The sequence below is a fragment of the Mesoplodon bidens genome (genome assembly GCF_964165515.1).
Source record: "Mesoplodon bidens genome assembly, chromosome: 20".
NCBI lineage: Eukaryota > Metazoa > Chordata > Mammalia > Artiodactyla > Ziphiidae > Mesoplodon > Mesoplodon bidens.
The window spans coordinates 35,901,170-35,927,693 of record NC_138181.1 but is presented as its reverse complement, the minus strand read 5'-3'; the positions used below and the strand labels follow the sequence as shown (position 1 = coordinate 35,927,693).

Genomic DNA, 26,524 nt, shown 5'->3' with positions numbered 1-26,524 from the left:
AAATATAAAGAAAAAGCAACACTTCAGTAAATCTACAAACTACATTTCTTCACTTTCTATCTTCACTGAGGCTTTGAACCTAGATATGGGTACAGAGAGGGACCCACATGACACTTGTATTTCTCTTTGGTTCAAAGGCTTACAGTGAACTTATAATTCTTCTACCAAGCCTAGAATTAGTGTTTTTAAGGTAAGAATTACTTCTTATGTGTGTAACACCTTTGAAAATTTATTTAAAGGTTTAGGGAGAGAGTTGCTGAAATAAAACATGTAGATGATGGATATCTGAGAATATATCTTGATCATTTACATTAATTCTTAATGAAATAATTCCTGGTAAATCTTTTTTCTAAAGTTGGGTATTCTAGCCACATAGCCTTGATGTGTTACATGTACTCATTGGGCTTGATTTTCTGATTATAAGAGAAGCTTTGCAAAGCTGTACCCACATTTGCCCAGAACTGTTCTGGTTTAACCATGTTGTACTTGAAAATTTGTGATGGTATTTCATTTTCAAAAATGTCTTGGTTCATAATAAGTTCTAAGATTATGCTACAAATACAGCCGATGGTAAAGAATTTGGACTTTATTCTAAGTACAATGGGATGCAGTCTTTTTGCTCATTTTGTGTTAGTACAGCTAGCTATAAGGATTTTACAGTTGTCTCACACTTTATCTTTTACCTACTCCCTTGTTTGTTCTTCTGCATCAAGCTAGAAAAATTTTCCTGAATTGCTCCCAAGGTCATCTAGCTTCAAATAACAGATAAAAGCCCATTTCTGCCTTTCCTGGGCCACTTGCATTTTACAAGATTACTTCTCTCTGCCTGGGTTTTTAATCCTGCAATTCAACTACTGTGTAAGCAATCTTGCTATGTTGTTATAAACCGTATCTCTGTGTTTTAAATATTCTTGCTTATGGCACTTCTTTTCACACATTTTCTCACTCATTTTGACTGACCTTATAGCCGTCCAGTCTGCTGAAAATTATTCTGCTGTCCGCTTTCTGACCGTGGGCAGGTTATTTGTACCTCTCCTTTGTAAAATGGAGCTATTAACACTACTATCTCACAGGGGTTATATTAGTCTAGGGCTGCCATAACAAAATACTACAGACTAGGTGGCTTCAACAACAGCAATTTTTTTCTCACAGTTTTGGAGGCTTTAAGTCCAAGATCAGCATATGGTCAGTCAGGGTTTGTTTCTGGGGAGGCCTCTCTTCCTGGCTTGTAGACAGCCACCTTCTTGCTGTGTCCTCACATGGCCTTTTCCCTATGCGCTTGCAGAGAGAGAGCTCTCATGTCTCTTCCTCTTCTTAGAAGGACACCAGTCCTACTGGAGTAAGACCTCACGTAACCTTTATTACTTCCTTATAAGCCGTATCTCCAAATACAGTTAGTTGCATTAGGGGTTAGAGCTTCAACCTATGATTTTGGGAGGAGACTCAATTCAGCTCATAACAGGAGTACCATGAGCAGTAAATGAGATATTCCATGAAAAGATACTTGGAGTAGAGTTTCATATTCTATATTTTGATAATTTTAGGATATACTGAAATACATAAGATATTTCTGTATATTCTAAATTGATATAATAGCGCTCAATAAATGTTATCTGCTACTTTTTTTTTTTTTTTTTTTTTTTTGGCGATATGCGGGCCTCCCACTGTTGTGGCCTCTCCCGTTGCAGAGCACAGGCTCTGGACGCGCAGGCTCAGCAACCATGGCTCACAGGCCTAGCCACTCCGCGGCACGTGGGATCTTCCCGGACCAGGGCACTAACCCGCGTCCCCTGCATCGGCAGGTGGACTCTCAACCACTGCACCACCAGGGAAGCCCTATCTGCTACTTTTATGTTTATTATTTGTTTTTGTTCTTGTCTGTCCCTAAGACTTAGCTTTTTTATTTCATCCCTGCCCTCCTCTCTAAGTCAATCTATAGATCCAGGCTCTCAGCCGTTGGGTCGATCATGTACCAAACAGACTTTAATGAGTCGTTCTTCACCAAAATCAGTGATTCTTATATGTAAAATTTGAAACTGCTATTTACACTATCTACAGGAAAACAAAAACTTGGAATATGAGGTAGTTGCTTCAGTTGACCAGGGTGGAGTGGGGCAGTATTATATACAAAATTAATTGGGAAGAAAATGGTATCTTTGACACAAGTCATACTAAGTATTATCTGAGAGAATAATTCAATACAAACAATGATAACGCTCGTGATTCTTGTCATGATCTGTTGACTCAGAAAAGAAAAAGGGTTTAATTTTTAGTGACTTAAGTACAGCTGATGCAATTATGATATATGCAATCTTGCTATTTTATTATCAACTGTATTCATCTCATTCATCACCTCTGGGTTTTAAATAGTAACTGCACTCAGAATGTAGTTAAATGCTGCATTAATTCTCTATGAAATGTATTACAGATCCACTCCAAGTGCTAGACCAGATATTCTTATGCCTTACAATGTGAAGTATCAGAGCCAAGGTAGTCAGGAACAATGGTTCCCAAATGTTGCTTCATCCATTGGCTGCAAAATAATTATCTGAGATATTTGTTTAGATAAAGCTTTCTGGACCCACTGATTCAAATCTCTGAGGATGTGTCCTGCAGACTTCTCTCCCAATCAGACTCATTGCAAGGGCCCTAGCTTTCTAAGCACTAAAGCTCATGAACACCACCGGCATGTGTGGTCAGGTGGCACCTCACCATATTTACTCCTGAGATTCTTGAAACCTAAGAGTTTCATGGAAAATGATTTGAATGCTGCCCATATTTGTGGTTATAGATAGTAAGAAGGAGGGAACAGAAGGGGTCTAGGAAAGTCATAGCAGAGCAACGGAGAACAAGGAAGCTGATCAGGGAGATCACTGAAGCTTTATTCCCACTGGGGGAATAAAGCGTCCCTGATTTTCTCAGGCTAAATTGACATTTTTATATGAAGTATATATTCGACCTACACAATGCTTTTGTTCAGTCAATGCATTATGAGAATTAATAAGGTAATCTATTCAAAGTTATTTGAAATGATAACATTATATATATATATAAAATCTCCAAATCCAATATTTATATATATATATATATATATATATGTTAGTAGTGTTTTTATTCTTAAATATAATAGTATATTAGACTATTTAAAACAAAATAGAATTCTTTGGTTAAGCCAACCGTGGCAAAGAGGAGGAGTCTTTTATGCGTCGTGAAACACTGGCTTAATGTTCCCATTGTGTTTTCTTTTAATATCTGATTGTTGTTATGCCAGGGAGATTTTGTCTCTTTAGAAGACTTGCTTTAATGAAAACGTGTTCATTATCTGCTTTATTGCTGCCTAAAACAACAATGTTTGGTAACAAAGAAGAGAATCTGTGAAAAAAAAAAAGTTGAACAGTAGCAGGCAAATTCGCTGTTACTATTAAAAGGATTCAAATAGAGCCTCCTACCAGAGACTGTAATACATAGTTTCCAAAACTCTGCTTTGGAAGATACTAGCAAACAACCAATGCCAGTCCTCCCACTTCTGAAAATTCCTATGCAGAGCGATGAACTCTAGAAGCAAAGAGAACAGAAAACCCGAACACCAGCATCCTGAGCTTTTTGCCTCCTGAGGGCGGTGCCCACGCGTGCGCTCCCTGCCTCCGATTCATCTAGGAGTAAATTATTTGAAGACCCTGTGGAATTATAAAAGAAGCATTTCATTAGACTCTCAGTCCAGTGATTAGATCTGAGACACTCTAAATAAATCTCTCAAGCGGCAACCCTCTCCAGTGAACTCAGATAATCAATTATAGTTCCACTGAGAGAAAGGCTTTTTCTGACTTTGCCAAAAAGCAGGCTAACAGCTGATCCATTCCTGAAGACATTCGTGCAGATTCTCAGATAATCACTCTTCATAAGGAACGTTCTAAGTCAAGCGTCCGCAATTCTTCGGTAATTTTTTTGATGACTCCTAGATGAATTGGAGGCAATGATGACTGACATCCATGTTTGCAGACACGGGTGTGTGGCTTTGGGGATGAGTGAAGCAGCCTGTAGAATCACAGCAGAGGCAATGTCGTTTGGATGGTCACTGGTGGCAGCGGTTCCTTCTAGATCGTGGTAGAAGGTCTGAGGTCAGATCAGGCGGCTGCTCCCAGGACCCTTCTGTGCTGTTTTAAGAGCCCAGCACGCAGGCGGGTTTGTAGAGAGCATCGCGGGCAATTCCCCAGAGGACTGACAGCCAAGGGCAGTCAGCGGGCAGCACCGCCAGCAGCTGGGAGAAGAAACGCTTCCGTCCTGAAGGGGAATCTGGGTGGCACATGACATCGGCCGCTCTCCGTGGCCCTAAAACAGCGGTCACGCCCCCTGTGTCAGCACCATCTCATGCCCGGCCTCAGGCACAGCGGCCCTCCGTCAGGTCCTGGGAAGCCAGGATCCTGGACTGCCACAGGCCCCTGAGCCTCCTCTTCGGTGCCTGGCACCATCTCACGTGGCTGGCACACTCATTTTTCTGGACTCTGCTTAATCTTCTCTAAAAGGCGTGCCCTGGCTTCCCTGGCTGTAGGTCACCAGCGTTACTCTTTGTCACAGCACCGCCCTTTGTTTCCTACATTGCACCCATTGGCCTATTTATCTTTTAAGTCATTAGTATTCAGGTTCTCCACAAGAATATAAGCTCCATGACAAAAGGGAAAACTGTTTTGCTCACACTTGTTTCCCCGAAATCTAACATGGTGCTGGCACATAGTAGACACTCGATAAGTTTTACTGAATGAATGGATATAAATCCTCAGCCCATGTTTTCTGCTGTGGAAGCTTCGCGATTGCCTAGCTGAGATGATCAGTAAGGCAGGCTCCATCGTGCCGCAGTAACATGTTAACCTTGGTGACCCAAAGCCCAGAGGGCCTCCTGCCCCCTCTCTGAGTCCTGCTGGGGACACATGCTGCCCTCACTCAGGTTCCCAGGCCAAGTGAGGCTTGGTCTCCTGCCTTCGTATTTGCTAAGGCAAGAAGGAGGGCAAGTGGCCGACTGTGCGCCTCGTCCCAGAAGTGACATGTATCCGCTCCCACGTCGCCTGTCAGAGCGAGTCATGTGGTCCTGCCCCGGTCCAGAGGCTGCGTGGATTCCACATCAACCCTTGTCTTGCAGACATTGGCCAGAGGCCTCTGTGGAATCTCATCTGTTCACAGCAGTTAACACAGTTTTGACTTCAGTGATGAAACTGTATTTTTATTTCTGGTCAGGTCTTAATATGTATGGCAGGTCTGGGCACATCACATGACAGTATTCACGAGAAGCCATTGTGAGACACAAGTGGTGCTACCGGGCATTACCCAGCGCCGACACCAAAACCCCCATGGAAATAAAGAACTTAAGAAAACCCATTCGTATTTGAGAATCACTCCGACCGAGGAAAAATAAAACCTGCTTTAGCAATCCTTTTACAAAGTTACTCCAAGAATTCCTAATTTTATCTCAAATCTGTAACAAATATTTTTATCGTTTGGATTGTCAGAAAATATAATTTGTGGCATTATTTCTTTAGATGTGTTGAGTTGAGTTTAAGGAATTTGTGGCAAGTATCTTTCCCAAGTTATCAACCAACTGTGTTTGTGTGTGTGTGTGTGTGTGTGTGTGTGAGCACGTGTGTGTGAACACGTGTGTGTTCACGTGTACTGAGAGTTGTATGTATTTCAGGGACATTGTAGCAGTGATTAGCACTAATAATGTATCAAAGCAACTTTAAAGCGATGATTGAACGTATAATAATTACTACAGTAACTTACTAGAAAAGCACAATATTGTTGCCATTAATTATAATATCAATAGCAGTAAGCAAATTAATGATTGAGCTTTCCCAACTAATGAGTTATTCAGGTACAAGGTTGAGAAAGAAGAAAGAAATGGGTTAAAAGCAGAGCTTGAGATATAGGCATGTGGTTACTGGAAAGCATACCTGGCTGAAGAAAATTTAAATGATAATTGCCTTACAAGGTCACCTCACACAGTTATACAAGGCGTAAAACATAAATCTGATTAGGAAACTTCGCCAGGAGTTTATTGATGAAACAAAGCTACACTCCACTAGGGCTGAGTGCATTTTGACCTAGCCAGACATAATTGATAAAGTAGATTATCGTGAGATAAAACTGAGGAAGCAAAAATCCTCAAGACTCCATATATTAAAAAGTATCTAAAAGGGGATATTGTAGGATATTTATTCCAATTAAACTGCTGTTGAATAAAGCTGCCCCCTTTTGACTGTGACCTGATTATGGTAATTCTGTGCTGGTGATTTATGATGTATTTTTATATCTACATGCAGAAGTGAAAGAGAAAAATGGATCAGCAATTGATAATTATATTTATGACTCATAACTGACCAAAAAGTATCATTTTTACCAGTCACAGTAGTCTCAAGGATTCAAAGGCTACTCTTTATCTTCCCAACTTCCTTCAAATAATATTTATTGGTTTTTTTGTCCTTGGGAAACCTATGGATCAAAATTTGGGTGTAATTTCTCTTTAATGTTCAAGCCCAGGAACCTGTTTTAAGAGAAGAATGCAGCCTCCACGCGGACAAAGACTGTCTTGTTTACCACCATATGCCCAGTTAACATGTAGAGGCCCTCAGTGAATATATTTGTATTGAACAATGAATATCACAGAGATTTGATGGAGTTAGACCCGGATCTTTCTATAATAATAAAAAGATAATTTTATCAAAGACTTTTCTTTTCTCTGCCTTGTTTGTTTGTTTACTTTTAGTGCTACTCAACCCAGCAACAGAAACTCAAGTGCAAGGAATCACTTTCCTACTTTTTATGGATATTACGATTGTTTGTTAAACTCCAAGAATCAACGCCTATTCCTCTATTACGTGTATTGAAAAAAAAATGCTTCAGGTATTCTGAACGGCCTTTATTTCAAAGGATGTAGGCGTAACCATTTTAATAAATATTATTGATTTATTGAGTGAGTGACATAGAGCTTTACCTTCATTCCCTCCTTCTTCTGCGTGCGGATCATGCTTAAAAAGTCAGAATAACTTTGAGTGTAATTCCTCTCCTATTCTTCCAGTGCTCTGAGAGATTCTAAACATGCTTAAAGCTTAACAGGGACTCTTTGGAGGGGAATACTTCTTCTGACCTCCTGATGCCTTTTCCTACGTATAGACACTCAGGTGATCTCTCTCCCCCCTTTCCCTCCCTTGCACTGAGAGACTACTCTGATTGCTAAGTGTTAGGGAGAAAAATCTGGGCACGCTCCCCAGCATTCCATGTTCTACCTCTTGGGAGCTAGCTTGTTCCCAGGAGGAGGCACCTCTGCTGCCCTGTCCGGGGCACACTCTTCCCTGCCTTGCAGAGCGGTCTAATTCCATCCAAGATTGCCAGCAGTTGGGTGGATAAATGTTCCTAACTCCTAGAGTAAATGGATGGTATCTTTCAACCTAGCCTCTCTGGGTAATAAAGGTGATACATTGCCCCCCATCTTCCTAACTATTTGTCTTGTTCCTTGAGGAGGGATAAAAGGTGTTATTTACTGGACGCCCTCAAGCCTTCATCATTTTGTTACATTGGCCGGGATCCCTGAGAAATAAGTGAGAAGGAACAAAACCCAACACGGAGTTGTCAGAGCCTGGGCTTGGGGCTTGGACTTCCTGTGGGGCAGGGCATGTTGGCCTGATGTCAGGGACAACTCACCCTGTAGACACAGTAAGCATGGCGCCTAAAGCCACGATCCTTTCAGGGGCCCCTGAAAGTACTTTCGTTTCTTTTCAAATCTGAAGAACAGAAAGAGATCTAATCCAGTTTGGATTTGTCTTTATACCAATGCAGTCATAAAACATAATTTTTGATAAGTTTGTAATAATTTTTTTTTAATTTCGGAGAAGTGGTCCCTGAAGGCATGGTGCCTAGGGTCCACAAAAGACATAAAGCAGCCATGCTGGGTGGCCTTCAGGAGCTTTTCTTAGACTGGTCAGCCGCCCACAGTGGTGCACTCAGCTTCTCACTGCTCCGACTAAGTTACTCTGGCCGTGTGGATGTTGCCCCCGCTGGGGGTGTGCAGCTGTGACCTCTCTATTCTGCTCACCGGTGAGGGGCTTCTCCTAATAAAGGTAGAACTGCAAGTAGGGGAGGCTCTGAGCAAACAGCACCCGGTCAGCGTCTTTCTGAAACGAAGGCACAAGGACATCAGCACAGGTGCAGTCTCGGGGTACAGGTCACTACAGCTTGCTCCCGAGGTACACCCGGCAAACATTTGCAGAGTGTGGGACCTCAGCGATGATAGTGCGACACGAGCCGGAAGGAGCATTCATTATAGAGAAACAGGTCTTTCTGGAAAGAGACCCTGTAGGTACTAGAAGACAGAATGTATCTGCTGCTTTCAGAAGGTAGGATAGCTGATTGCTGTGCTCCCACAAAACACTAGAAACGTTTTAGAATTAAAATTGAGATGCCCCGATCTACATTTAGGTGCAAGCTGGTCCAAGGAACAATAACCTTGAATTCATGTGGCTTATCCATGGGATTAAATATAAAAATACTCAAAGATTCAATAGATAAACGTCAAAGGGACAAAGTAGCATGAAGACTAGAACCAAGCCGCTGATCAAACCTGTGCCCCCAGACTGAAGAAACATGCTTGGGGTTCTAGAATTCACAGTGGAGCAAAGAAAGCACCTGGAGAAATTCATAAAGGCCTCCCCAGGCCTCTCAGGAAACAGGCATTAAAAATCCCCGAAGTAGCTTTCAGTTCAGCAGTTTGTTGAGGGTGATTTTCCAGTTGGAGCAAATGTGGAGGACTTGCTGGACACTTTGTCTGAGGTACAAGTCTCTTAAACCTAAGCAATTCCACAAGAAAAGACAGTGGCAGCAGCCTCGGTGGCACAAGACTAAAAGTGTCTGCTCACAAGAAACTGTTGGGACCAGCCCCCTGGGGGGCTCACACACAGAGCCCAGAGTGCCCACGTGTGAGGCTGAAGGGAAAATGGAAAGGACGATGTTTCACTGGGTGGACAGAAAAGTACCGCAAACAAGATCCTGCAACTGGAACCGTCTCCGCTGCAAACTCTGAATCTCTGCAAAAAGATTTCAGTGTCGCAAATGTCACTGAGAAAGAAGAGTGTATATGGGTGGGCTTTTCCTTCCAGATGTAATAATTCCACAGTACACGAATTCAGCTCTTGCTGACACATGTCTTCTCTTTAAGTTCACGGCATAGATGTACAGGTCGCATCCTTTGACAGGCAATCTGGTGAAGATAAAACCCAGATTTTTCTTTTTTTTTTTTTTCCTTCTCTACTCTCGTACGCTCAGATACTATTGAGTTTCTGCCATGGTTTTGGCAATATTAATACTGGGTTCTAGGAACGTAATTGTTCCTGGGATAACTGCCAGGACCTGGGAATTGGTTTATTTTCTGCGTTTGGTATGGGGCTAGGGCTGTTGACAATCCTTTATGACCTAGTATCTCTTTGAGCTTTCTGATAAGTGAGGAACATCCAGGACCTGGCATTGAGCTGGTAGGACTTCTGATGCCCTGACAGTCACTCAAGTGAGAATCTAGGCTGCAGAGGTTGCAGGTACTCCACCTCTGCCCAGTTCCTGAGAACTCCTTGGACTGAGCAGAATAAGAAATTAGTAGCATCATGTTGGGATCTTAGTTTAGCTTGAGAATTTTTTTTTTTTTTTTTTTACTTTGAACTGGTAACCCAGAAGAGCAAATGATTTTGATTTTAGATTCCAACTCCTTTACCCATTAACATGCTAAGGGACTTACTCCCTTTTTTTTTTTTTTTGCGGTTTGCCGGCCTCTCACTGTTGTGGCCTCTCCCTCTGCAGAGCACAGGCTCCGGACGCGCAGGCTCAGCGGCCATGGCTCACAGGCCCAGCTGCTCCGCAACATGTGGGATCTTCACGGACCGGGGCACGAACCTGTGTCCCCTGCATCGGCAGGCGGACTCTCAACCACTGCGCCACCAGGGAAGCCCGACTTACTCCCTTTTTAAAATTTGTGAAATTCAACAATATTGAAAAATGCACAAAACAAATATATATCGTAACCAATTATAAAGTGGTAACTCAGGTTCAAGAAATAGGATGTTGCCCCCTGCCATGTGCACCTCCCTTGTCACACCTCCTGCCCCTCCAAGATAACTACTAACCTGGTAAAACACTGCCTAGCTATTCTTCATCGTACTTTTGCCACCTAAGTATGTGTCCCTAAAAACAGTGGTTCAAATCTGCCTTTGTGTGAACTTCATCTAAATGAAAGTGTACAGTAGTTTTTGGGGGGTATAGGGAATCATTTTCTCAGCACTGTGTCTGTGTGAGCCGTGCACGTGCACAGCTGCTGTTTGTTTTCGTAAGAACTGAAACCTGGGTCTGGTTCACTGCCGGTTGGGTCAAGCTGAAACCAGATGGTGATCAACCTCTGTTGATCAGATTAATCACAGTGGCTGACCCTGTGACAGACTCAAGGGAAAATTAGCCAGAAACCAGAAATGATGGGAAAATTGGCTGGCACACAATTCTCCATGGGTCTCTGTGTCTGTGCTCTTCTGTAAACAGAGGCACTTGCTGCCATTTTCCTAGACCATCTTTTCCAGGATGTTTGTATAAGATTCTTTGGGAGATAGAGATCAGCGTCTTTCTCTGGAGCAGAGGGCAGGTTTGTGTAGTACACAGTATAATAAAGATAATGGTCTCCCTCCAGGGCAAAGTTGAGGCAAGCTTACTGCCCATTAAGAAAGATCTGGGTTCCTAAAGCTTGGAGTTCCTCAGCTGTGGCACAAACCACATGTGCAGGATATACCTGGGACCCTGAGGGACGTGAGAGGCTGGAGGAATTGATGCAAACACTATCCTCTTGCTCCTTTCTGTACCTTGAATAATGGAGTCCTTTGACTTGAAATAGCCTTTGACCCAGGAGGCTGGTGTGTGCTGTCAGCAGCCACGAATCTATGGCAGGTACTTATTACATTTTAAGTAGGGTAAAATCTCAGACCCTTCACATTCTTGACGGGGGATTTTTTTTTTTTTTAATTAGCCTGCTTGGGAGTCATTAGGTTTTTGAATTTGTGGACTGATACCTTCCATTTGTGTTGGAAAATTCTCAGCCATTATCTTTCCAAATTTTGCTTTGGACCATTCTCTTTTCCCAAGACCTTGATTAAACATACGTTAGATTTTCTACTTGCATCTTCTCTCCCTCTTGTTCTTTCTTCTGTCTCTTTCATCTTGGCTGGTTTCTTCTGACTCACCTTCAGATGCACTGACTTTCTTTTAGTTAAAACTGACCTGCTGGTGTACCCGTCCATTGCCGATAGCAGGTTTTACAGTTCAAAGATATCTGTTTTTTTTTAATTTTTTGCTTTCAAATCTGCGATGTCCTTTTTAAAGACCCCATTCCTGCTGAGATGTTAGTTTGGCATCTGTCTCTATAAGCTTAGTAAAATACTTGATACATGTTAGATTTCTGGAAGCTTCACTATCCCGAATATTCATGGGTCTCTTTCTCTTGTTCTTTGTGCTGGTTCTGATTCACATCGATACACCTTTTTGTGTGTTTCCTTATTTTTCAATGAGTGCTAGATATGTTTTTTAAAAGATGTATAGAAATAATTTAAGGCCTGTGATATTGTCTTCTTCCGGAGACATGCTTGCTGTTGTTTCTTTCTGACAGGTGCCTATGAGCACTAGCCATCTGGAGTCACCTTAATCCAGTCTCCAGGATAGAAATTTTCTAGACCATGTAGATTGTAGTCATTGAAAGCAGCGGGCTTACTTCTGGTTCATTCTTACTTCTGTATTTTACAGCTTTTGGATATCAGCTCTCAGTGTGAGCCCTGTGCCATGGTCCTCGATTTGGGCAGCCCTTGTACTTCAACTTTTATTTGTCCTGTCCTCAAGAGACTGTGAGGAGGATTGGTTAACCTCTCTGCCATCTCCTCCTGTTCCTAGGGCAAATGTGGCCCCAAATCCCTTGCTCCCCTCTCTGGATTTTCCTCTTGTCCTAAATTCTTGGTTCCATTACTTCTCACTTTCTTCATAGTTTGTTGATATTACTAGGAACAGGGTCTTAATATTTCATCCAGAAATGTTTGTTGTCTCCACTGGGAGGTCTGTTCTGAATTAACTAGCCTGCCATTACCAGAAGCCAGCATTTATTTATTTTGTCAGTTTTTATTTTATTGCATGTAATTCACTTAGAGTAAAATGCACAGATCTGAAATATACACTTGACAAGATTTTTTAAAAATATATATTCCATGTTACCAGCACCCAAATAAAGAGAGATAATACTCCCGTCTTCCTGGAAAGATACCTCATTCCCCTTTCCAGTCAATCCTCAACTCCAACCCCAGGAATCATTCTTTTAATCCATATCACCATATATTTATAGTGTTGATCTTGAACTTCATATAAAAGAAATCATATAATATGTACTCTTTTGCTCAACATAAGTTTTTGAGACTCTTCAATGTTTTGCACACATCAGTAGCTTAATCGGTTTATTGTTCAACTGTATTATGTTTTATAAATATACCACAGTTTGGTTATCCATTTCCTATTGATGGACATTTGGACTATTTCCAGTTTTGATTCATATGAATATACCCATTAGGAACATTTTTTCAGGATTCATCTTTTCTCATGGAAAATGAAAGGGCATTCATATTTATATTTAGGGCATCTCTGTTACTGGGATTCTTACACCAATTTACACACCGAGCTACGTCTTCCAACCGCATCTTCATCAGTTTGTTTCAGTTGCCATATTTTTTATTTTCTATTTATTTATTTATTTATTTTTATTTTTGGCTGTGTTGGGTCTTCGTTTCTGTGCGAGGGCTTTCTCCAGTTGCGGCGAGCGGGGGCCACTCTTCATCGCAGTGCGCAGGCCTCTCACTGTCGCAGCCTCTCTTGTTGCGGAGCACAAGCTCCAGCCGTGCAGGCTGAGTAGTTGTGGCTCACGGGCTTAGTTGCTCCGCAGCATGTGGGGTCTTCCCAGACCAGGGCTCGAACCCGTGTCCCCTGCATTGGCAGGCAGATTCCCAACCACTGCGCCACCAGGGAAGTCCCATATTTTTTGTTAGTTCAAAATTTATTTATTCAACAGATTCTTGTAAAGCACTTAGTATGTGTTAGACATTGTTCCAAATACTTTTAAATAGTAACTTATTTAATAGTCCTGACAACCAGTTGATGTAGTTATTATTACTATTCACATTCTATGAATGAAAAACCAGAGGCACAGAAAGCTTAACTGACTTACCGGCGGTCCCAGAAATGGCAAGTCAGAGGGTCAGGATTCAACGGCCCCAGAGGCATTGCTGCCTCTCCGGAAGTGTTCATGTATGATCAGGGAATACCTACAACCTACCCTCAGATAACCCGAGAGTAACTAGGCCCGTTAAATATGCTGCAGATATTCTTTATAATAAACCATCGTACAAGAGAAAGTGGGTCAATATTAAATGCGCTTGTTTGAATAGCCAGATTGTGAAACAGAAGGGACTTATCCCAACTCAGGGAGAGAGGAAAGATACACTTTAAAAACCTATTTGACCCCAATTAGCTCCTCACTTACTCAGACACTGATCTTTCGCTTTCTCGACATACGAGTTGCCAAATCCCCGTGATGACAAATATGTGAAGGGGTGACGGGCACCACAGTCTTGCCAGGACCCTCAGTTGTCTCGTGGAGTCTGCCTTCCCCACCCATCCACAGGAGTGATCTTAGCTTGGTTTCGTGGACCTCAGCATCATACATATTCATCTTTGTTTGTTTCTGCAAAATATTTAAAAAGCCCACTCCTACCTTTGGTGATATTACAGACTAAGGCCAGTTTGGGGAGCTCCCCAAGAAAGCTGGACCAGGCCAAGCTCGGGGGCAGTTACCTTGAAAAATTCAAGCCACAACGTAACTGTAAGGAAAAACTGAGGGTTGAGAGTGTTTCCTGCACCAAGTGAGAAAGACAGGCGAGAGTATAAAACACTGAACCAGCGGTGAGGTTGGTGGTCAAACGAAGGCTTCTCTTGACTTTTTGCCCCTTTTACATTCTGGGCCATCAGATAAAAGAGCACAAAAAGTTGCATAATCTCAAGAAAATCTCCTGTAAAAAACTGGATATTTTATTTGTTCCGCGTCCAGGCTGAGTCAGCTGATGTTGATTTAACAGTGTGAGAGCAAAAGGACCTTGTCTGCCTGCTGTGTGTCGTCTCCTGGCTCACAGGACCTGCCCCAGCAGGATGTGGTGAACCGGGAGCCCTATCTTGACCTGCTCAGCAGAGGCGTAGGTTGTGGTTACTTAGTGGTCAGAAGCTGCAATTTATTACTGGAGGGTGAGCTTGGTTATGATTTTAGAATCAGTGATAAAATCAGGGGCTCTCAAATTCAGGGGTTGCCTTTATTTAAAAGGAAATTGAACAGAATTCAGGCCAGATTCTCATACACTCTTACAAGTCTGTGATAGCACTATCAGCCTCTTTCATAGGTAAGAAAACAGGCCAGACGTTTCAGGAACGTGCCCAGGTTCACAGAGTTCACAGCTAGAGCTGGGTCTCTGAAAGACCTCACCCTAGCACTTTGTGCTGCCTTACCCAGTTTATCCTGGGACATGTGTGATGCTGGCTGACAGATGCTCCTCAGGGTAAATGCCCAGGCTTTCAGACAGCCATACAGCTTCCACTGCCTGCCTTCCCCTACTTGTACAACTTTAATTCATGGGCTGGTTTAGGGTTGCTGTAATACATAACAAAATATATTGCGCTGTTACACATTGTTGTATTACCGTTGCAATGATCACATCTTCAGATAAGATTTTGCAGTTCCAGAACCTTGGTTTCTTTCTTTCTTTCTTTTTATTTATTTATTTATTCATTTATTTATTTATCTTTGGCTACGTTGGGTCTGTTGCTGCGCACGGGCCCCCTCCAGTTGTGGAGAGCGGGGGCTACTGTTCGTCGCGGAGCACAGGCTTCTCACTGCGGTGGCCTCTCCTGCTGTGGAGCACGGGCTCTAGGCACACGGGCTTCAGTAGTTGTGGTGTGCGGGCTTCAGTAGTTGTGGCACACAGGCTCTAGAGCACAGGCTCAGTAGTTGTGGCACATGGGCGTAGTTGCTCCGCAGCTTGTGGATCTTCCCGGACCAGGGCTCGAACCCGTGTCCCCTGCATTGGCAGGCGGATTCTTAACCACTGTACCACCAGGGAAGCCCCAGAACCTTAGTTTCTTAAACTAAGCAACCATGGATTCTAATGTGACATCAGGTTTATTTCTAAGACCTGGAGTGTCTGCTCTCTTCCCTGTATCCAAGACTGTTGAGCATCTTTGTCCTGGGCCTGGGAAAAGGAATAAAATATTCTAAATATTTGTGATGAACAAATTTCTTAGGAAGTTATAGCTATCCTTCATATCTTGAAGCAAAATACATCATTTAAGAAGACGTATATATATACACATACAAAGGAATATTACTCAGCCATAAAAAAGAAGGAAATAATGCCATTTACAGCTACATGTATGGACCTAGAGGTTATCATACTAAGCAAAGTAAGTCAGGAAGAGAAAGACAAGTACCATATGATATCACTTATACGTGGAATCTAAAATATGACACAGATGAACTTATGTGTGCAACAAAAACAGACTGATAGAGAACAGACTTGTGTTTGCCAAGGGGGAGGGGGCGTGGGGGAGGGATGGATGGGGAGTTTGGGGTTAGCAGATGCAAACTAGTATCTATAGAATGGATAAGGAACAAGGTCCTATTGTACAGCACAGGGAACTATATTCAATATCCTGTGATGAACCATAATGGAAAAGGATATGAAAAAAGAGTATATATATCTCTGAATCGCTTTGCTGTACACCAGAAAGTAACACAACACTGTAAATCAACTATACTTCAATAAAAAATTAAATATAATCATTTATTTTATATGGAACGTTGGTTATGAATCCCAGTTCCAGAAATGGGCCTATTTTCTAACACCAGAGGAAGTTCAATAGATTTCTTTTATGTGAGTACATGTCTGTAGTTGGCAGAGAGTAAAGTACTGTTGGAATTTGGACATTTAATTAGACAAACACACAGCAAAATTGTAGTGTTTATTATGCAATGGATTCTAATTTAAATTATTTAAATAACAAAATAATAGGAATCATTATAATAAAACTAATAGTTGCTGAGCTCCTATCATGCACCATGAATGCTATGCATTACTGCATTTAAACCTGACAACATGTGAGGTAGATTCTTTCATAATGAGGCTTATAATTGGAGATTAAAAATATAGATTTAAAAGGAGAGCACACAGGCAGTACACGTGCTGTCAAAGACACTGAAATCTTAGCATCCTAGACAGGGGCACCTGTAGATCCCAGTTTTCTTAGCCAGTTGGCAACATCCCAGGGCAGTTGACATGTTTTACCTCTTTGAAGAAATGATAACTATTAATTGTAAAAGTATACCTATAAAAAGGCAGATGAGGGCTTCCCTGGTGGCGCAGTGGTTGAGAGTCCGCCTGCCGATGCAGGGGACACAGGTTCGTGCCCCAGTCCGGGAAGATCCCACATGCCGCGGAGCGCCTGGGGCCTTGGGCCATGGCCACTGAGCCTGCGCATCCGGAGCCTGTGCTCCGCAACAGGAGAGGCCACAACAGTGAGAGGCCCGCATACCGCAAAAAAAAAAAAAAAAAAAAAAAAACTGAGATCGCCACGCTGTACTTGAAAGATCATTGTAACATCATTTCACTGCTCAGACGGCCTCACGCTTTGGATCTTCAAAATGATGCCGTAGTGAAAGTCTTCCCTTTAAATCGTCTTGAAAATAGGTGGTTTGTTAAAATGAGAAGGTTACAACAAATTCTTAATCACCAACGATTTGGGCGGGGCCTATCAGCTTCAGCCCAACGATATACTTGAGTATTCAGTTAAATACTATTTATAACCCAAATGTGGCACAAACGTACACGGTAACTCAGGCCGAGATAGAGTGGGAAGACAGTGAGTACCCTAGACAATACGAATGTTTCAGCTCTAACCTGTGAATGCCAATATGAGAAGAGCTGCAGTGACAGAAGCTCAGGCATGAGTCCCAGCACTTCCACTTGAAGAGGTGGAATCTCAGCAGATTGCTTGGTCATTAAGTCTCTGCCTCCTCACCTTGTACAGAAGGGATGAATGATGCCTATGGTGTATTTTCTTTATAAGGACTCAAGAAAATATAAATACATCAGGACTTTTCCTGTAAATGTGAGAGAAATCCCAATCCACATGGGTTTAATTAACAACTAAAAGGAATGTATTATTTCATTTTACTGTCAAATCTGTATTACCATCAGTCTGCTGCTTCAGGTGCAGCTAGATCCAGGTATTCGGATGAAGGTGCCATGACACTACCTCCCCAGATCCTGACTATATGCTTTCCTTCCCATTGGCTTCCTTCCTAGGCAGGCTGTTCCCGTACTGCCAAGGAGAACTCCTAGCATCTTTAGGGTTAGATCTTGCTGTCTTAACTTTCCCTGCTGGATAAAAGCATCTTTCCCAGAACTCTAACCGCAGTTCCAGAAATATCTTCGTTGGCCTAATTTGGTCAACTGCCCTTTTCTGGAGCCAGGAGGTCAGGAACATGGACTGAGGTTGGGTGAGATATGATCCTCTAAACAAAAGATGGGTTTGCAAAAAACAAACAAACAAAAAACTCCATTATAACAGATGAAATATCTAGAAAAGTGAGTGCTTGGCATGTCGTAGGTGTGAATAAGTATATATTAATTTAAAATTAGAATATATTTTTTAAACCCTCCAATATGTAGAGCTCCAGCTCTCAGCCAAGGTTTTCTGGACCCCATATATGACTAGAATCTTTCTAACCTAAAGGAACCTCTACTCAGCGCTGACCACATAGGTCGATTTAACGTGACTCAGTTTTTAGGATAGAGGCTGTTCTGAGTTTTGGAGAAAGCCTGCGATTTTTCCCCAGAGAGCCTGGATGAAATCTAAGTAAATCACAACTTTGTGGATAGTATTTTATTCTTCCTATGGATTCTTCTAATGCTAGCAGGAATTACCCTTTTGTTCCATTATACTGGAAGTATGACTAGAGGCCAGAAGCAAGAATTTAGCCCCCAAAAGTACAGTCAAACAGAATAGAACACCTCTCATCCCAACTTTCCCCAACTAACAACATAAATAATTAATATGATGATTATAATCTTTATGAGCATTTGTCCTTCATCAATAATTAGAGATATCTAATAGGAACCCGAGGCATCAGTATCTATAGTTCTGCTGTGAGTACATTATTTTTTTAGGACAGAGGCATTATATCACAGTGCCTAAGTCCATGCCAGGAGTTTTGACAACGTGCTTTGTGAAGTATCTATTTCCATGATTACAGCTTTTGGGTAAGTGTAGATAAACTAATTAAACAGAATCTACAGAACCTACAGAATGGAGATAAGGCTAAATTCAGTTATTAATTCCCTTTAAGGATTTCAACTTCAAGTGTAAACATTTCTGTTTTTCTTCAAATTCCTATGTATACAAACATGTAAAGCTCCTGTGTATTTTAACCATCCAAGACCTTTATTTTTTTCCTCATGAGATTTCATAAAATTAAAAAACGAGAGCTGGGCTTCCGTGGTGGCGCAGTGGTTGAGAGTCCGCCTGCCGATGCAGGGGATATGGGTTCGTGCCCCGGTCTGGGAGGGTCCCACATGCCGCGGAGTGGCTGGGCCCGTGAGCCATGGGCCATGGCCACTGAGCCTGCGCGTCCGGAGCCTGTGCTCCGCAATGGGAGAGGCCACTACAGTGAGAGGCCCGCGTACCGCAAAAAAAAAAAAAACGAGAGCTATGTTTTGAATGGTGTCTTAAGCACAGCAGTGAGCTATTATCCCACCAATAGCAACTTGTATAATTTTTTCTCTTTCATTTTATCAGCCCAGCCACCAGTGAACTTCAGATTTATGAGCAAATGACTTTTCTCAGTTTGTATTCACAGTGCACAAATCCTCCTCAAACTCCCTGTTCCGGAGCTGGGAAGATGACTGCCATTGTACTGAACATTAGCAACTTTGCTCTTTGAAATGTATCCCTGTAATTTTATAAAAAGTCAATTAGAGCCTTTAGATTTCTACCAGAGAATATGGGATCACACTTTTTTTAAAGGAAATGGTTATTTCAGTGGGGTCACTCTATTTCCTCTACATAAAAATCTTTAAAAAAAAACTTTATGCTAAGATCTATCAACTGGAAAGCACTAGAAACAGGCAATTTTTATTATGTCTCCTTGACATTTTTAGTATAACAGCTTGGGTCAAAACTGCAGTTAAGTCAAAACAACTTAGCGCCATAATCTCTGGAAATGAAATTCTCTCTTCTATGAGAATTTGAAGGCTAATCTGGCCACATTTGAAAGTCATTATGATATTCAGCATCTGAATGACATGAAATTAAGTCTTTGAAGCGTGTGTGCGTGCGCACACACACACACACACACACACACACATAGACACAATGCCAATTCACATAGTACCTGGGATGCTAAAGGAAGCTGAGCAAGAACCTTGAAAGGGGCAAGATTAGGGGACACAGGGGGCACCTTACAGAGGAACTGTCCTCTGACAGCTGTACTGTGCGGAGGAGCAGAGACAATACCCAGAAAGGTGACAAAAGGAGGAACCCCAGGGGCCCTTTTTCTTTGGACGTTGCTCCGAGGATCACCCCTGATCACCGAAGTCCTAATTCCCACTCCATTATCCTACTGAGATACTGAGTTGAAGGTCCCCAGCGAACGCCTCCTGTCCTTTCCTTGATCCTCATTCTTTTTGTTTTTCCTCAGTTATTCGACCCTCTTTTGAACACTCAGCGTTGTTTTCAATGAACTCACTCTCGACAGCCCTATTCTTTGGCCCTTCTATCGGCTTCCTCTCTGCTGTTTTAATGGGAGCTGCTCACCGACTCTTAACCTTGAATAACCGAGAAGTATCAGCCCAGTCACCAAACATTCCCCTTTCCTTGGTTCCCAGGTGTCAAGCACACACAAGATTCCATCTCATGTAATCATCAGAGCATGGATAGCTGCCCCACTCATTTAGGTGCTAATTTAGGCACCTGATTAAATGCAGTCTTAGACTGACCTCTCCACTGTGTGTGTGTCTCTGTGACTGTCTCACTCTGTATGTACAAATCGCACTTGCTCGTTCAGACGGTAAGTGCTTAAAAATAGAAAATATGGGCAGTAACTTGAGCACGTATTTTAGAGTCATAACTGTGTTCAAATACTCTTATAGGTCACTAACTCCCTGAATTACACTTTCTTCATCTTTAAAATGTAAATGACAATAATACTCACCCCTCCAGGATAGAATAAGGTAGTAAATGAGAAGATTTATGTAAAACGTGACTTATAGTCAACTCTCAATAAATGATTTCTGGGCTTCCCTGGTGGCACAGTGGTTGAGAATCCACCTGCCAATGTAGGGGACACCAGTTGAGCCCTGGTCCGGGAAGATCCCACATGCCACGGAGCAACGAAGCCCGTGCACCGCAACTACTGGGCCTGAGCTCTAGAGCCCACGAGCCACAACTGCTGAGCCCACGCGCTGCAACTACTGAAGCCGGCGCACCTACAGCCCATGCTCTGCAACAAGAGAAGCCACCGTAATGAGAAGCCTGCGCACCGCAACGAAGAGTAGCCCCTGCTCGCTGCAACTAGAGAAAGCCCGCGCGCAGCAACAAAGACCCAATGCAGCCAAAAATAAATAAATAAATTTATATTAAAAAATGATTTCTTCCTGTGTTTTTATCTCCTCTCACATCGCCCATTCTAGTAACAAAACTGTTGAGCTCAACTTTGGTTTGATTGACTGATTGATCAAAACTAACAAGATCAGTTGGGATATACTGGCTAATCACCAAATCATTCTACCACATCCTCTCAACACGGTAAATGATAAAAGTATTTATCTCAATAAATCCCTTAAATTACTAATCAATATTTTATTTTTTAAGAAAACACAAATGCCAGGAAAATAGGCGCACAGTATTTTTCATGTGTCTTTTAAATATTAATAAAATAACTTATGATGTTGCTTGGAAGGGTCTATAATGTGAAAAATACAGCATCTAGTTTTTTTTTTTTGCAGTACACGGACCTCTTACTGCCGTGGCCTCTCCCGTTGCGGAGCACAGGCTCCGGACGCGCAGGCTCAGCGGCCATGGCTCACGCGCCCAGCCGCTCCGCAGCATGTGGGATCTTCCCAGACCGGGGCACGAACCCGTGTCCCCTGCATCGGCAGGCGGACTCTCAACAACTGCGCCACCAGGGAAGCCCCAGCATCTAGTTTACATTTGATGAGTTCACTTACTATGAGTTATTTTATTTAGCCTTAATTTTTATTTAGTGATACTAGAAGTAGAGATGGTAAAAGTTGCCAAGGGAGAGTTTATGCTAATGAAAGAAATAGAGGCGGGAAATCAAGGAACTCATTAAAATAAAGCATGACATCTTGACAGAAAATCCTAAATATTGGAGAGCAGTATTTTTCTACTAGTAAAAGTATAAGGAGTTAAACTTACTGCTCCAATGATAGCAGCCTTATTGAAATAAAAGTGTTCCTCAACCCAAAAGAATCCAGTGCCCTGGTGAGCTGATGTGGAGACAATTATTTATAATAGCACTTACTGGTAGAGAGGAAGGAGTGAAACCTTAGAAGACACTGAGGCATGACTTAGGTGGGTTTTATTTCTGATTCTGAAGCACTGAACTGGATGTGGGTACAGTGACTCAGAGTATTGTGATGGTCCAGCTGTCCACGGGGCACGCCTCTCTGGTGCGTACTCATGCATCGCCACGCCAGGGGAAAGACCAGCTGGAGGGTCATCTCCTCCAGTCACTTAACTAACACAATCTCACCTTTAGTTACTTCGTCTTCTATACTCTGCAGTGCCTTTTCATTGATTCCCAAAGCACATGTGAAATGGCACACTGGGGCCAGTGAAGAGCCGCTTAGTCTAGTTCTCTGCCTGTGAGAACAAGACCAAGGGGCATTTCCAGAAAGAGGGCAGTGACTGCTTTCTAATATTTTATCTAATTTATTTTTCTGGGAACCACGCAGTCACTGGGGAAAGAAGAAGCCTGCTTTCTCTGACACATTTACTTTACAGCAATACCTCCTTTGTCTTAGGGATGTTTCATATAAATCAGTGCAAGATACACGGCATGAAAAGCATGCAACACTGACCACTATGACCAATCACTGATATGCTCCTTTATTCCCAGAAAAGCCACTTCTGTTTTCTTACGTTTTTGTTATTATTTGTGATTCCGGAACTTTTCGGAAGAATCGGGAAGCAGTACAACAATTAACAGACCCCAAGCCTGGTCATATAAATGTATAAACAAGCTCCCTGTATAATATGTCATTTTGTATCTTGGCGTATTCTTGTTGGCTTAAATGTCAAAATACTGTCACTCTACATTATTGTTCTTAAATAACTTACTTGATTTCTCTTCTAAACAGATAGCTTGCCTAAGGACGCCCTTATAAACAGTTGCACTTCATTTCTAAACTACATCAGGTCGGGTTTAACAAAGATTATGGGGCTAAAAGATATATTGTTTTGCTTGGTTTGGGAGAGTCAAGATGGAATACTTAGGTTTACTTGAAATTCTCTGGATATTATATGTCCTCCAGGAAGCCTCTCTGGACTCTTTGCTACCAGGATTAGGCCCTTCCTCTTTGTGCTACCCTGTCCTCACTTGTATTTATTTTATGGCTGTTTCCTCCTCTAGACTCTGAGATCCTTGTGGCAGAGATTGGTCTGCCAGCATCCAGCAAAATACCTGACATATAGTAGGTGCTTAAAAAAGTGTTCAGTGGATGAATAAACACTCTAAGGTTATGAGCCTGTGACTTTCCAGTCTATCCACTTACACATTTTTTTTTTCCTGACAACAGTGGAAGCCACAATTTGGCGAAGTTGATGAGTGCTCATTAAATCATCAAGCCATGGACTATTTGGTAATTTAGCTCCTGGCCTACAAATACGGCCATTTTCAAGGTTTGAACTGATGGGCTTAATTTTTCCTTGATATTAGGAATAGCACTTACGTTAACACCAGGAACCCCTTACGCAAAGTCTTCAAAGCGCTGCTGACACTGAAGGGAAACAATCTGTATTTACATTTCAGTACCTGGATTTTGTAGTTCAGAGCAGGGAGGCGGGGTGTCATTTTGCAGCCAGCACGGAAAGTCAGGAGTGTCGGGAAGCGGCACGTGTTGCCATTGCCCCCCGCGCAATACCGTCAGACCAATAGGAGTGTGCGAAGCACTTTTATGGACGGTATAAATATTTTGAGCTGGAGGCATCGTTACCAGCTGCTGTTTTCCTTCCTCAGGACCAGCTGTCCAGGAGCATCCCGGACCGGAGCCAGGCACAGTCGGGACTTGGATCTGAGCGAGGGCGGCAGCAGCCGGGCTGGTGCAGCGATGTCGGTGGTCGAAGAAAGCCGGCCCTTTGCTCAGCAGCTGTCTAACGTCTACTTCACCATCCTCTCACTGTTCTGTTTCAAGCTCTTTGTGAAAATCAGCCTCGCCATCCTCAGTCACTTCTACATAGTGAAAGGCAACCGCAAGGAGGCGGCCCGGATAGCGGCTGAATTTTACGGAGTAACCCCAGGACAAGGTATGTTCACGACCTGTGCTCGTGTTTCGCGCTGATTTATCTTGCACGCGCGATCCAAGAAAACATCCCATGTTTCCCTTAGGGACTGCTTCAAAGCGAATATTTTGCCAACTTGTCATTGCGAAAATATTTAACTCCCTTCATGGCCTCATAAAAAAGAAAATTACTTTTTCTGGGTTAATGAAATCAAGGCATCATTGCAGAATAGCCTCATGGAAGCATAGTTTTAAATATATATCAGTATTTTCCTATTAATAAATATTTTCTAACTTTTAACATTTCGTGTGCCAAGCCATGCATTCACAGGCTTCAGTTACTGATTGCACTTCAACTGTCCTTTAATATACCTGCGATTTTATGATTTTTTAAATCAAGTCTTTAGTTATATGGAAAAAGAATTGTTATAAGAGAAGATTTGAAAGTTTTATTGGTTTCTCACAATTTTTATTTGACTGAGGTTAACCGCTTCATTATAAAGTAAAGCACAATGTGGTGAACATTAAGATTTATGGCATATGTTTTCCTGATGGAATTGTTGTTGCTTTTGCTCAATTTGTAAAAAATTGATCATATGAGGATAGGAACATGAATTAACAAATGTTAACATGTATGCAACCAAGTACATCCATCATGCTTCCTACAAGAAACTGAAGTGTGAGACTAAATGAGAAATGATCATTTTGACCCTCAACTTGAAAGGCTGTAAAACCATTTCCATTCTATTGCACTGAAATTCTGTATAATAAAAGAAATTCTTAGGATGGGCTTCAAGGTGACATTTTAATTCCTTATAGCCTTTTGATTAATTTCTGGTTTGAAAATCATCAGGCAAGCGTGCACATTTTACAGCCCTACATACCTCTAAAGTAACTTTAATTTTCAGAATCAAAATACACTATCACATAATTAGAGAGTGTATTTTTTTAAAGAATGCTTAGAGTAGAAAGCTTGCCTTCTTAAAATCTGTTTTTCTACATTTTTCAATGTGTGGAATAACTTATTTTAAAATCTAGGTGACTCTGTAGTTGAATAAAGGTAGAAAATCTTTTTTGGTGTATGAGGTAGATAAGGAGTACATTTTTCCTGAGGAAGATTGTTCTTATGCCAAGTGAGGAATTTAATCTAAATGCCAGGATGAAACTCTCACAAGGAAGGTGGGATCTAGGGAAATAGACAATATTTAATCCTTCACCCACCAGCTCTGCTTCAGACCAGGTATAACTATTTAAATGTGGCATACACCATGTCGGTAAATGGAATATTTTGTTTAAAAACCAGCAAACATAGGAGACTAGATTTTAAAACAAAATCCGTATTTTAATTTTATTTTTTAAACCCGTATTTTTAGATATAAGACTAAATAGGCTATGCGATCCTAACGTGAGAAAGTTTACTGTCACGGGCAGCCCGTAGCTCATTACCTTATACTCAAATCCCGTCTACGTATTATGAGAATTGCCGTGCATAAAAACTGAAGTATTGGCTAAAACTCCACCATTTTTGGTGGATTGACAAAGGTTTTAGAGGAAGCTCTGGAATCTCCTTTTGTACTTATTTACAAATATAAAGAAATACTTGTCCCCTCTTTAGCCTGATCTCAGTGTGCTCATGCTGGGAGGTCATGGGAATATGTGAAATGGCTTCCATGTTCCCGCCTACTTTTATGAGTCTGTGTTAAGACATATTAGAACTCTAGGATTATATCCCAAAAAGGAGAGAAAGAAATCCACACTCACTAATAGAAAATACTTTTCCTGGGAATAAAAATAGGGAACATAGAGTTTTCAAATGTTTTTTTTGTTATTTTTAGTTTTGTATCTGTTTAACAGAATTCTCCCTTCCTATAGCTTGCATTAATCTATATACTAAACAATACAATATACTATTATAATTTTTATTCAGTGTAAGCATAATTAGTCTCCAATTTTATTTTAATATTAGGAGGACAGTCAGGAACCTTGCAAGCTCTTTCTTGGTCTACCTCTAAGAATTAATTCTTCCTTGCCTAGGAAATTATTCCTTTCTCTATTTTAACATAGCTTTTTCTTTTATTTACTACTACTAAACTTATTTTTATTTTGTTTATGTTTTTATGATTAATCAGGCTTAATTATCTTTGTTTAATCTAGCAATTTCCTCCTTCCTAGCAGAGATTATCACCTTCATTCCATTCTGAATTAGGTTTCTCATTCCTACTTTCAAGACTTAGCCAGATCATTCCCCAACATTTCTGATGTGGAGTTGCCAAAATCCATGAAATATGAGATGATGTGCGTATTTTCATGTCTTTCATAATCATGGAAGACCCTGTTGACAACATTCTGGATGTCCTCCCCATGAGCTGTAGTGCTTCGGTATGAAATAAAAGAAACTCTGTCTTCCCAGATACGGTTGCAGATCAGCTCATTGTATTAGACAAATATGGGATGAGCTTTCTCAATGCACTTTCCACTCAGGCTTGAGACCAAGGTATGATTACACAACAAGAATACTGAAAAGCAACATGGTAACTAAAATCGCTTATGATTGTTTCCTTCTTGATCCCTTTGCTATGCCTATAAACCTTAGAAATCTGCCTTTTCATCCCTTTATTAACTCTGCCATCGTATTGAAGGGACTCGTTAGGATTTTCTGTGTAACTCTCTCCCTGTATGTTTCTTGCTGTTAAGTGTCCTGGTGATAGTGCCCACATATCAGAGGTCTAGTCTGTTTTTAAAGCTAACACTTTACTTTGAGACTGAGTGAGACTAAGGAGTGGAACAGTGTCTCCAGCTGTGACATCAGACAGTACGGAGAGCAGGGGAAGATGCAGGGGAGAACACTGATCTCCTGATAT

The 26,524-nt window shown here is 41.7% G+C and overlaps 1 protein-coding gene across 2 annotated transcripts in view; it reads left to right on the top strand.

The window, feature by feature from the left end:
• Window positions 1-26,524, top strand: part of ASB5 (ankyrin repeat and SOCS box containing 5) — a gene marked incomplete at its 5' end in the record, with an annotated part of 96,357 nt that overhangs the window by 21,310 nt on the left and 48,523 nt on the right. For both annotated transcript variants that reach the window (XM_081220903.1, XM_081220904.1), the window contains one exon: window positions 23,402-23,688. In XM_081220903.1, the coding sequence (XP_081077029.1) occupies window positions 23,402-23,688 (287 nt within the window). The remainder of the gene's footprint in view (window positions 1-23,401; window positions 23,689-26,524) is intronic.